The sequence below is a fragment of the Stegodyphus dumicola genome, chromosome 1 (genome assembly GCF_044657685.1).
Source record: "Stegodyphus dumicola isolate Sdum_Otavi_A_Nest chromosome 1, ASM4465768v1".
NCBI lineage: Eukaryota > Metazoa > Arthropoda > Arachnida > Araneae > Eresidae > Stegodyphus > Stegodyphus dumicola.
Genome location: NC_140768.1, coordinates 11,896,332 through 11,910,567, shown reverse-complemented (window position 1 = coordinate 11,910,567; position 14,236 = coordinate 11,896,332). Strand labels below are relative to the sequence as shown.

The following is a 14,236-nucleotide window of genomic DNA, read 5'->3' as shown; positions in this document are numbered from 1 at the left end:
GTGGGAATTCCATTCTCACCTGCGACACAGGGTCTAAGCCGCAACCACTTAGAGAAGCTAAATTTGCGCATGCGTGGATTTGTGTCTACAGCTTTCCCGCTCTGTTTTCCCATTCGGGTTTCGTGCATTCGCTCTGACTGGTCGATGCTTATTATATTGGTGGACAGCATAAAATTGAAAATTTCGAACTTTATGCCAAGAGACCTAAACCAGATTTTGTGACGTAGCACAGACTGGTTGCCTGGCAGCGCAGCTCGGCTTAAACCACTTATGCCCTTTATACCGTCGTCTGAACATAGCTTTACACACCAGAAATATTATTGATTACTGATGTTACTCACAGTGTAAGAAACCGAAGTCTCATAAAACCACACAGGACTGATTAACAGAAAACTTGCTGTCGAAAGCATATTTATATGGTATTGCCAGAACTTAAGAAGCTTCGATGCACTGTTAGTTAAGAAAGGCAACTTTTCAACAAATTATACAACAAATTATATTTAATTATACAACCAGACTCCTAGAGCTTCAAAAATGCGTTTTCTTGAAATTTCTAGAAAATCACCAAGTTCATATGAATTCACCAAGTGCTGCTATTTTGGCAACACAAATTATTGACAGGGACAGTTAGAAACATTTCTGCCTATATTTTGCTTGAGATATTTCCCCAGTTTAATCTGTGTTTGATTTAGAATCACAAAGTTCACCCTCTTCTGTATTAGACATAAACAAGTATACAAAATATGTAAGAAAAAATTTAATTATACGAAACTAAACTATAAAACTGCTACCTAAAATGCAAGAATTAAACAAACAAACAAAAAAAAAAAATCAATAAATATAACAATTAATGGTATTACAGCTCAGCAAGTGAACAGACTCAAATATTTAAAAATTTTACAATTTCTTCCTCGTCCATAATTCCTGCATGGCCCAGGTGCAAGGTCTGTCATAATGCTCTTATCAGATTTTCAGAAGAAGGAATTTTTCGGATAAACACAACTGCATTTTTTAGTTTCTTGACCACACAGAATGGCCCCTCCCAGGATATCTGTAGCTAAGGTGAGATCCCTCGACCTTTGAGCAGAGTTGCCAACTCTCCCGATTTTCGACTGCTCTCCCGCCAACCGGATTTACAATATATTTCTCCCGACTTTTTCTTATTCTTAATATTTCTCACGATTTTTGTGGAATTGGGTTTAATACTTCATTATATGAACAAAACAAAACAAGTGATTTTGGACGTCTGAAAGCAACAGAATTTTCTCTAGATTATATCTAAAACAAAACCTTGCAATGTGTGTGTGTGTGATTATGGCAAAGCCTCGAGGGCTATCTGCCTAAGATGAAGGATGCCTTCGTGGAGGACTTTCTAAGGGAAACTGGCTCGTATACACGTTACACATTGGGAAAATCACGAAAACGCCCATGCAGCCAGCCCGTTCGCAGGATTCGAACCTCGGACCGAACTACCAGTGTTCAGCGACTTTACCGATCGGCCGCTGGTGGGTTTATTTTCTAATGGATAATGGAATTAATTTAATCTAATGTCAGCTAGAAAACGGCTATTTACAATAGGGAGATTTAAAAGGACTGTAACTGTAATTAAGAGCACAGTAATTTTTCTTTCACAATCAGCTGTTAGATAAGATTAGCTGCTTTCTGTATATTTTTCGCGTTATATAACTGATATTCATAGGTCTTGAATAAATATGCAGCAAATGCAAGACAAATTATTAAAATATTACAATTTGAAACATTAATACTAATTTTCTATTACTATACAGAATACTATTAATGAATGATGAATTTATATAATATGTATACTTAGAATCAGATGAGAATTTCTGCTTTGTGAGTGACAGCATACGTATCCAGAAACGTCGTTCTCCAGTTCTCCAATGGGCATCGAGCTCCACTGTGTGTCATCTGGCATATATTAGCCAATGATCACAAAGCAAGCTCAAGGCCGTTATTTGTATGTTCTTTCATTATTTCGTTCATCTTGTCCTGAGTTGTGTTAGCACACGTGCCTTTCGGAAATAGTTTTAGAAATTATCATCTTCTGTTATGTCTGCGAGAAAGGTGAAATACTCGTGCACGTTTCAAAAATTGTACACAGTTGACTTTCCTTCCATTATTTCCTCAAGGAAATGTAAGAAATTTGCGATGTGTACCGTCTGTCGTTGCGATTTTTCGATTTCGCATGGTGGAAGGGCGGCTGTTCTCAAACATGTGCGTACACCAAGGTGTGACGCTTCTTTGGCGATATGAAGCAACTCCAATGATGGAACACAGCAATAACTTTTATTTAACACTCAAAAATGGCGACATACAAACAAGAAGAAAAAACATATTCTATAAACTTATTAAAAAAAATAATTACATGCTTCGTGCAAGAAAATGCATGCAGCTCTCAAGCCTGCATTTCAATATTGCCAGTAATCTGTACATTATTTATTATTCATCTATTTCAAATGCACGAGAGATTAATAACGATATTAAAGCTGTTACAAAGGCTTCATTTCTAAGATTAGAAGTGACGGAGCCCTATGGAAGACCGTCAGCAGAGAGGAACAAGAGTAAATAAATAAAATGACTATTAAACTTGTTCATAATTTTAAAATTAAATAGTTAATTATTATCAAATTAATTAATAGCTATTTAATTAATGTTTATAAATTCTTATTTAATCAATAACTATTATATAATTAATTAATTATAATTTAATTGATAATTATTAGGTAATTAATTATTATTTATTGAAATAATTAAAGATTGAAGTAATTAACTAATTAAAATAAATAAAATGTAAAAAGATAAATTGAAATTTAATATAACTATATTGTTAAAATAAAATTTTCGAGATAAATTTTATTCAACTACATAAAAGAAGTGCAGCAGCCATCTTACTCAGGGCTCCGGTGCGTTCCGGCTAGAATTATGATTTATTACAGAAACTAAGAAGCACCGGAACCGAGATCTGGTAAGTTCCGGCCCAATTTAGGCTCTGATCGTAGGGGGAAAGGAGTTCTTTTATCATCACAAAAATTATATATGCTTAAAGTACAGCTGACGAAAATTCCAGGGCGAAACAGAATGAGGGTATAACAAAAAAAAAAAAAAAAAAATGAGGGGAATCTTGGTGATAGAGAACGTTTTCATTGACCGGGCTCTCTGTTGATATAATTATAGCCATCAAGCAGATGGTTGTCAGGGGTAAATGAGTCCTGAATCGGACTCCTAAATGTAAAGTTGCTGGTTACGCTCCCCCCCCAAATTAGTGGATACTGTGGGAAGACGATGTATAGGACGTGCTTGAGCAGTTTATCTCAGTATTTCACTCTTATTGTACTCGTTGTCACTTAACGAACATTTAAGAACACAAATTTTCTTTCCTGTGAGGATAACTAACTGTAAGCATCGATAACAATACACTAGATACGATGGCATGGCGAGAAATTTAGACGTTCCTAAACAAACTCCCCCAAATTTATTGCTTTTCTTAAAGGGAAAGGTTTCCGCATGTGAGTGAGGGGACTTTCCTTGAACATCTCATGTTCTCACGAGTTCGTATTTCCACGGAAATAGAGTATTGCAAGGTCTGCTTATTGTTAAACTAAAACGTTAGGAATTCTAAATTTGGTTCCCTTGAAACTGTGGATCAGTTTTATAAAAAGAAGTACCGGAGCTCATCTTATTTAGGGCTCCGGTGTGCTCTGGCACAATTTAAGCACTATATATATGTAATGTTTTCAGTTATTCCAACACATCGTGGGCGAATGGTGAGGCTATTCCATTACACGTTCTGGAAGATGGTTAACGAAGCTGGGGTGATTGAAACACAGAGTAAAATGACGACTCAGGACTTTTCACTTTTAACAGCAAGCATATCTTTATTTTAATTTATAGCAGATGACTTTTTCCAGATGAAGTTAATCAAATAACTTATTCAGTAATTGAACTATTAGATACGACTGACTTTAAACTTTAATACATCATAACGTTCTAACAAAGAAAGAGGAGCATAGCGGAAGCGTTAGCAGGACGAAGGCGAGAAGGCATCTGTCTAGGAGAACTTATGACTCACCATTTATATGAGGAGGTTATGTAATAGGCGTGAATGTTCTAGCAGGTACTGGGTTAGGGGACGATCCTGAATTGCAGAAAAGTAATTAAAGGTTGCTGGTTCGCAAAGAGCAAAGCCATCGGAATTTTTTTTTTTTCTTTTTTATTTTACATCTTCCCCCCCGTCAAAAAGAGAGGCCGGGGTGATAAAAGCATTAGTACAGGAGTGAAGCAAAAGTATGAGAAAAGACATGAAAACATCCAGAACATAGCGTATAAGCTTTAACTATGGCCTATCATAGTTCATGACTTTCTCATATAAAATTTTGACTTTATAGCATATGAAATTTTGAACATTAAAACAATGAGTTATAAATAAATATACAATATATGACTAATTTTAAGACTATAACATAATAAATATGGAATACTGATAAATAAATAAGTTATAATTACAAAAGTCCTCAATTTTGTTAAAAATGTCCATTTCATAAAAAGAGTTCAAATAGACTGAAACTATCTGGTAAAATCTCTAAATGCCAGATAGTCCACAAATATGATGCATGTTGATAGTTCACAAATATGATGCATTTTTTCCTCTCATCGTAAAGATTGACGTTTTACAAAATATTATACTTATTCAAAAAACAATTCAATATAAATAATACAATTATACACTAGAAAATGAACACTTTGACTTTAACACTATGGCATGTCCTCGCCAACAGATCAGCGTGATTACTTGCTGATGGTTGGGGGGTGCTAGGTACAAATATCGAAAAGGCCTCCGTTCCTTGCATTAAGGTAACTGGCCTTTGAGAACTGCACTAATACATTCCATAATAAAAAAATATAATAATAATATAAAAAATTTACATGCATTCATAAAATGAGAGCCTCCAACATTATCTTGCATGAAGAGGGTAAAAGGAACAACTGTACAGAGGCCTCTGTTTAGGAACAGGCCTCTGTTTTAGGAACCCAGTACTCCCTCGACATACACTATACTTAACATACAATCACCCATAAATTTAACATGCATTTACCATAATTTCATATTACGTATCTGTAATAATTTCACTTATTTTTTACACCTACTTCATTTTTAGAATAATTATAAAATTCGTATTCAAAATTCTCAACAAAATTTCAAAAACATAAAAACTTATCTTAATATCCTTCCCTATGAATAATTTAAATAGCTTAAAATTAGTTACTTAATTTGCTCACACATAATTATGAAAAATTAGAAAAATTAATGAACAAGAATTTCAGATTTTCTCAAAACAAATTGCAGAAAATTTTAACCAAAGTTGAAATGAAAACTATAGAATTCGCAACATATTAAATAATTTAGTTTCTGAGCTAGATTCACACGAATGTAATATTTTTTCAGCTGTTGAAAAAGCGGAAGTGCAAATAATTTTCTGTCGCACATACTTGCAAACACTAACTCAGATCGACCTTGAACCCGCTGTAATGCTTAATTCCTAAATGGTAACTCACTGATGATTTTCTTTTTACTAGGCATTCGAACTTCTCAATTTATCGAGAGATTACTTTCAATCTGTAAACACTACGCGTGATTATTTTTTGAAGCACTTGCAAAACACGACAGCAGAAGAATGATCTGTTATTTTTTAAACACTGAAAAAACAAACTTGATGATTCATTTCTTTCACATTATCTTGGATTTATCACAAAACGATGATTTGAAGAGCTGAATTAAATTTTCCATTGAAGTTTCAGGCTGCAGGAAACTATCCTACCGGCTTAATTGTCACTAATGTGTTGACTTCGTAAATAAAACTTGGCAGTAGAAGCGATTTTAATTCCATTTTTATTTCGAATTGATATTTGTGGCCACAATCACTTGGCACTCTAGTCGTGCCTTTCCACAGAAGATTTAGATTTTTGATATTGTTGGGATAGAAAGCAAGCCAGCGAAATTACATCTTAGCACAGCACAGAGCAAAAGCTGAAGTGCGTAGTTATGCAAGATGGAAGCACGCGAAGAGAAAAGTTTTGGTTTACAATTCAGCGATTGGTTGTCAAGAGGCATCTGGTAGTAACGGTTACGTAAGATCGCATGATTAATCTGAATGACGCAATGCAGATAAGTTATTATGATTTTAGAATAGAGAGGAAGAATTAATGTTTATAGTTATATTATAATTCTGATTCATACATTTTTATCTTACATATATATACATATATACATAGACACAAAGAGATAAAATAGTAAGAAAACCAGAACTAAGCCCCAAAATTCCTCAAAAAAATAAATAAATAATAAAAAACCCTGAAAGGTTTCAGATTTAAAATTACGTCCAAAGGGGCATTTTTATTAACACTTTGTGTTACCTTTATTTATTAAATAGCATGTTCTTCGGACTGAAACCACAAAATTCAGTTCAACAGCAATATCGCAAAATAGTTTTAAATTGAGCATATCTTTAGAATTTCCGATACACAGTATCACGAGCAGGAGATAAAATTTTTTTTTTTTTTTTTTTTCTCAACGTTTCCATTGCTCGCTTTGAAATCGTTTAGTTTTTTAATTAAAAATTCGTTGATGTGTGATGAAATATGAAATTGATAATAAAATTAATTTCTAATTCATATTGGGGCTTCTATATACCATTTTCCTATGGATTTATTGAAATTTTGATGGCTCTAGATAACGTTGTTTTACCACAATGTGAGAAACATACATACATTTATGCAGATATTTTCATTATTTAATTTCTTCAAATATAATGCAGAACTTTTTGTAATTTTTTTTTTTTACAAAATATGAAATAGACAATAAAACAAACTCTAAATCCGAGCTTTCAGGTGGCAATACTCTGGTGGAGGAGTACGTTATTCAAAATTTGATGGCTCTAGGTATCGTTGTTTTTTCACAATGTGAATCGAATCGAATTGTTTCAAATATTTCCTAATGTGCGGCATCCTGAGTCATATTGGTAAATTAGTTTGGCACACCACAGCTACAAGGTTGTTGACCCCAATACTAATGCATAGTATGCTCTCATTCACAGAATGTAACAGTGCACAATTCTTGTAATATCATTATTATGCATGAACCAATATTTGCATGTGTCATCATAGTCGAATTTATAAACAAATGCGAGAAAAATGATAATGGCCAAAATAATGCCAGAATTTGAAATTTAACGTTTATGGCAATGAGGACTGCTGCCTGTGGAGGGGGGTCTTAAAATATAATTAATGACCTCGATTTCGAATATGTGCAAATTTTCATACTGTTAACTATTTTTAATTTATCTTTGAGACTGAAGTATACTACAGAATATTGAATTTTTTCTTTGTACAAATACCAAAGTTTTCTCATTAATTTGCACTACATTTTAATCCTTAACATTAAAAAAAAAAAAAAAAAAAATGGGGGGGGGAGTAAACTTCAAGGAGAGTTTTTAGCCCAAAGGGCTTTTAGTCTCAAAACGGCATTTTGCGTCCTTCCACTTTATGCATTGGTTCACTTTTCAAACTGTTGCCAACAAATATTATCACCATGGATAACATTTAAAGAAACCAAATAATGAAGAATCTGCATGAATGAATGAATGTCTCTCGCATTGTGATAAAAGAAGTGTAGCTAGAGCCATCCAATTTTGAATAACGTAGTCCTCTAACCAAACATGGGCACTCGGAAGCCCGAACTTCGAATTTGTTTTATTATCTATTTAAAATTTTATAAAACTTTAAAGAATTTTTATTAACAAACTCAACAATTTGAAAACGAGCAATGGCAACTCTGAAAGTCGGGTCCTATTGGGCCTACAGGGAAACTTTTTTTTTAAATTGATGTACTCTTCAAGAGCAACATTTTGGCTATCTCGGATTTTTAAAATTCGCGAATGGATTTTCTGTAGGGAATTTTCGTTCGATTTATGGGCTATTTTTTAAACCTTCAAAAATTCGCCAAAAAAAAACTATGGAAGCTAGGACCACCAAATTTGGAGGGATTGTAGGTATTACTAGGGCGCCCTTTCACACCAAAATTTGCGACATTCTATCGAGCCGTTTCGGAGATATTCGCGAGTTTGTGTTTTAACATTACAGAACAATCCCCTGGATTCCCTGCGGTGAGCCGCGATTGACGAGTATGGGGAGGAAGGCCTAAGCCCTGTTAGGTCACGTTTCAAATCGCAAGTGGATCGGACAATTAGGGACCGAGATATCGGGGGTCAAAGTTTGGTCCATTTCCGTGACCATTGGGGCGGCCCCAATCGAAATTTCGGTCGCTTGCGCCGGGGTCAATAATTGAGATACGAGAAAACGCTTGCGGGGACTTGTTCATGTGTCTCAATGGGAAGTATTGTGTGAGCGGTTTGAAATTCGGTGTAACTGTTCCGGGGATAGTCGCGGCCGTAATGTGTCAAATTCGTGAACTTTGACCCTATGAAAGTCGGGTCCTATTGGGCCTAGAGGGAAACTGTTTTTTTTTTCAAATTGATGTACTCTTCGAGAGCAACATTTTGGCTATCTCGGATTTTTAAAATTCGCGAATGGATTTTCTGTAGGGAATTTCCGTTCGATTTATGAGCTATTTTTTAAACCTTCAAAAATTCGCCAAAAAAAAAAAAAAAAAAAAACTATGGAAGCTAGGACCACCAAATGTGGAGGGATTGTAGGTATTACTAGGGCGCCCTTTCACACCAGAATTTGCGACATTCTGTCGAACCGTTTCGGAGATATTCGCGAGTTTGTGTTTTAACATTACGGAAAAATCCCCTGGACCCCCTGCGGTGAGCCGCGATTGTCGAGCATGGGGAGGAAGGCCGAAGCCCTGTTAGGTCACGTTTCAAATCGCAAGTGGATCGGACAATTAGGGACCGAGATATCGGGGGTCAAAGTTTGGTCCATTTCCGTGACCATTGGGGCGGCCCCAGTCGAAATTTCGGTCGCTTGCGCCGGGGTCAAAAATTGAGATTAAGAGGAAACGCTTGTAAAGGCTTTTTCAGGTCCGTCAATGGGTGGTCCTGGGTGAGCGGTTTGAAATTCGGTGTAACCGTTCCGGGAATAGTCGCGGCCGCAATGTGTTAAATTCGTGAAAATTGAAGGCAACACACAAAACCTTAAAAAAACGCCTCTTTGGATGTAATATAAAATCTGAAAGCTTTCAGACTTTTCTTTTTAATTTTACCTTTGCACTGGTGATGTTTTATTTGGAAAACTTTTGACAAAGATAATTTGAAATTATTGCCAGAAAGATCTTGAAATAACTGTAGTTTTATTTATTCATATATATTTGCTACACAAGCGGCATATCTTGGATTAAGTATTTGGTTACATCTACCTTCCTTTTTGCAATCAATGCTAGGTTTGTAACCCTTTTCGGCGCAGTGTGTTCGGTGTGAACACACCAAAAATATTCCCTCTTTAGACACTGAAAATAATCGATAAATATCAGGAAAACTACGCTAATATTTACTTTTAATCTCTTTTATGAATAATAGATGGCAGCACCACACAAGCAAATCATTAACGTTGAGACATATTCTGTTTTTAAAAATACTGATTTTTCAAAGAAATGTTTCAGATTTTTTTTAAATATAAAGAATATCAATGAAAAAAATCTATACATAATTTTGTTGTTTGTATGCTAATCTGCCTATTCTGTATTTACTTTTAATTTTTATCCTTGAAATATTGTGCTATGGACTGAACACACCGTACTGATAGCGCCTGTCTCATGCTTCAAACACGGGAAAGGCAGAGAATGAAGATTTATTTATATATGCTTTTATTTTTTTCTGTTTTTGGTTTTGAAGACCCCAGGTACTTCGTTTTCGCTTAGCTATTTGATTTTCAGCGAGAGCAGACCCTTTTTTTCTCTTGCTTTCAGCGTGCATAGTTTGTTTAGTTTTGATTTCTGTAGATTTTTATTTGTATATATATTTAATAATTATTTTTTCTAGTCAATAATTAATTATAAATATTATAGTATTTTAAGTATTTTTCTTATAAATTTTAAAATTGTGTAAATGGCTCGGAGAGGCCTCAGCATTGCTGAAGCAATGAGAGTTTCCTTTTTTTTCAGGGGGGGCGGGTACAGAGTAGCAGGCTTCCCATGGTGCACCCTGGGTATGCTAAATCTGCTACAGAGATCAGATTCTAGTGTTTTTAAATCATAGACAAAGTATTTTACTGTAATATGTGCTTCACAGCAATACTCACCTATCGCAGCTCGTGCGACTCAGTATGTTCGCTTCGAACATACCCATAAAATGGAAACGGTTTGTGCAATCTTTGTAAAATTATACCTGCATACTCTCCTAGACATAACTAGACTGCCTACAAATTTTTTTGGTAAAATTCCAACTTTTAAAGAGTAGCCTGCCAGAAAGGGTTAAACACTGAATACTTTTCCTTAGTTATACAAAAGTAATTCTTTTTTAAGGCTGATACTTATATCTCTATATTTCTTTATAATAATTTGCTAAAATTAGGCGATTGTATAACTAACAAATTTTAGATGCTTTGTGATGTTTGTTGAGATTTCAGACACATCTAAATGCTTATTGTTGTTCTTCATTCATTCATTCAGTAATGCAATTCAAGTTAATTATTTTTTAACAATTTTTATTCCACTAACATTTTCAATTACACATTTCTTATTTATTTTATACATTTCTTTCTTCCTATATTTAGAAAATGATCCCGAGCATTAGTAAAGCAATGAAGTTTCTCAAAGGATTCCATTCAAAAGCAGAATAAGTTTTATATCTGCCACAAGCAGCAACTAAATTATAACTATTGTTAACTCTATTAGCTCAAAAGAACGTTAGTCCCGAATGGGATATTAGTTTCAAAACAACATTTTGCGTTGAATCTCTATAAACAAAGCATCACTTTTCAAATTATTGACAAAAATATTATCGCCCTGTATTACATTTAAAGATATTAAACAATGAAGAGTCTACATGAATGTATGCATGTTTCTCACAATGTGAAAAAACAAAGGTAGCTAAAGCCATCCAATTTTGAATAGCATAGTCCTCCACCTAAATATGGTTGGAGGACTACATCACCTGTTGGAAGACTTACCTGAAAGCCCGAATTTTTTAATTTGTTTTATTATCTATTTCATGCTTTGTAAAACTTTAACAAATTTTTGATGAACGAACTCAATGATTTCACTGTGCGTCAAAAAACCTAGCAAGAATTATTATCCCCTTTTATATATGGCCTAAGGATTTCTGTCTGTTTATGTTGTACTGGACATACCGGGAATAAATTTTAAAAAATATTCTCTTACCTTCCAAAATCAGGGCATTTCATCAAAACGTGTTTAAATTCTCCAGGTGATAGCATTCCATCTTTATCGATATCCGCTTCTTCCATTGTTTTTTCGATTATTTCTTCTATTTCGTGCCGTTCCAGGTGTTGACCTGCTGTTAGGTAGCATATTAACGTCTCTAAATCTTCTTTTGATAAGTAGCCATCTTGGTCAAAATCTAAACACACGAAATTTTCATTTGAAAATCAAAAAATCAACTATTGTGTATCACTGAACCAATAATAATAATAAATGAAAAGTATCATGTAATTTCAAATTAAATCCGGGTGAATAAAATACCTTTTTTTTTCTTTAACATTAACACCATTTTAAGACTGAGTGTATTTAAAAAAGAACTGGTATGGACACCCCGTTACTTCCTTGTACGGCCTATTAAATTGTACACATTACTTCCTTCCTCGAATTTTTCTAACTTAATTAACTAATCTCTCAAGATAAGTTGAAAATGACATCAAAAATTGCAGATTTTGAAATTAAATATCCCTCTCAATTTTTGTCGTACGGGTGTCAAACTTCTTGTATTTTTATTTATTTATTTTTTCATAATGAGTATAAAACTTTCCGAAATATAAGTATAGGAAACGGGAGACCGCATGAAAGTTAGATTTCATTATTTGTCGAAAATTATTTTTTTCTTAATTTGACATTGCCAAAACGTGACTATTTTGCATCGTTTAAAACCCTTCTGCAACTGGAAATATCCGACTAAGAAAGACCAACGATAGCAATACACTTTGGTACTGCCAATTGCAATAAAAAAAAGGGAGGCACACAACCAGGTGTTACAATAGTCCCATATACAAAATTTCAACGTTCTACAGCTAATCGTTTTTGCGTTTTGCAAGGTACGAACAGACGTCACGAAAAAAAATCCCTTTTGAATCCATTTAGGAACAAAGCGTCCTTTATTCTGTCTGTAGATGCAGATGTCATGCAAAAAAAAAAATCGTCCAAATGGATTTGAGAACGATCACCATGAATATTCCGTTGAAATATGATACCCAAAATTTTCCACGATTACAAAACTTCCTTTACTCTTTAGACTCCTTCTGAAGCATCTTGATAAAAATTTCGCTGTTATAAGCTTATTGTTTTTAGCTGCTTGTAGCCACAAAACCAAAATTTAGAAGCCACTTTGTCACCAAGTTCTGATTAGATACGATTTATGATTATACCAATAAAACTAATTTGTACACTGCCCAAAAAAAGGGGGGAGACAATTGTATCTCTCCCGTTCTACGTTTTTCATGTCTCGAAAGCGCGACTTAGGATATGTATTAGATTTATATATAGCATTGTTCTAATATAGGTATTTTGACACAAAATCGCACTTTTTATGAAATGATACGCTAACTTTTTTCCATATTACGACTCAAATTATGCCGAACTGCCAAGTTTTGTAAAAATCGCACGAGTAGTTTTTATAAAAATCAGCTCTCAAAGTTTGAGCTCCTCAATATTTATTCAATTTCGTATGTATTTATTAATATATCCTTTTTTATAACACTTACTTGATCCCTTCTTTAACAGTTCCAAATTTAGGCTCATTCCAAATAAAATTCACCCATTTTTTATGATTTATTTTTAATATTTGTATTTTTTAATAATTTTTACAAATTTTTCGAAAAAAACTTTTGAATTATAACCTATAAAATTTTTATCACCACCTTAAAGTAGATGTATTTCTAAGCACGCCTGCAAAACATGAAAGCTTTTTATTCAAAATTTCCGAAGATATACGTGAATTTATATAGTGGCGCGTTTTGAAATTTGGCATATTTGTTGAAAGCGATCATAACATCTAATGTGGTTTACGCACTTTGTTAAAATTATTTGAGAGTAGAAACGGGGTGACTTTTTTTCTCCTCTCATGCACAATGTAAAAAGCGAAAGGTAAATAGGTTGCCATAAATGAAGAAGTTCGCCAAGTGAATTATTCTTGGCGCAACTTGAAAAAATGCGCCAAGATAAATTTTTAAATTTCTCCGTAAATTTCGTACCAAATTTTACGAAATTTAATATTTACGCATAATTTGGTCGTTGAATCGAAATATGGTAAAAATTTGGCAGGCTATTTCAGAAAAAGTACGATTTTGTGTCAAAATACCTTATTAGAACGAAGCTATATATAAATCTAATATATATTTTAAGTCACGATATCGAGACTTGATAAACACAATTTGAATTTTGTCAATCGACCCAGTAGAACGAGAGATATAGAACCGTCCCATTTCACAATTTTTGCCTTTTCTTATTCAAGTCAATACCGTAATTTCCGGAAGAAACGCCGCGGCGTTTACGTGTTTAAAACTTAAATTTTCAGCGGGTGCGGCGTTTCTACCCATGCGGCGTTTAGGTGCACTAAAATTAAAATATTTCCTATGATGGTCATTGTGCATAGACTGGTGCTGTTCCCACACAAAAGACCACTCAGTTGATTTTTGCGAACGTTATTTTGTTTACATTCTTTCCCTTGAACGGACCTACATCCGTTCACCCTAAACGAGATCTCAGAACAATAACATTCTTCCCCCTTTCAAATCAACATTCTCATCAGTTTGAACAGTCTCTCTCCTCTGCCATTCGATGAATCTTCCAGGACCCATTCTCTCCCCACTCCTGCATTTTCTGCAATTTTTTTCAAAGGCGGACACGACTCCACCTGCCTCGCAATAACGAACTCTGACGTATTTCCCCTTCAGCATGAATGGATTTTTTCTTGGCATTCTGCCAAATACAGATCCCATCAGTTTGGGTACAAGTACTTGTTGAATAGTTTTTAAGTAAGAAGGGAGCGGAAAATTTCTCTAAACGGCACAGAAGCTATACATTTCTTAC

General features: G+C 34.2%; 1 protein-coding gene across 6 annotated transcripts in view; it reads right to left on the bottom strand.

The window, feature by feature from the left end:
* The window catches only part of LOC118189253 (calcium and integrin-binding protein 1-like), a 147,553-nt gene that overhangs the window by 90,735 nt on the left and 42,582 nt on the right, over nucleotides 1-14,236 (bottom strand). For 5 of the 6 annotated variants that reach the window (XM_085812869.1, XM_085812875.1, XM_085812877.1 and 2 more), the window contains exon 6: nucleotides 11,357-11,555. In XM_085812869.1, coding sequence (XP_085668995.1) covers nucleotides 11,357-11,555 — 199 coding nt within the window. Of the gene's footprint in view, nucleotides 1-9,462; nucleotides 9,485-11,356; nucleotides 11,556-14,236 lie in introns of those variants that run through there. The other variant, XM_085812886.1, reaches the window with a different exon arrangement.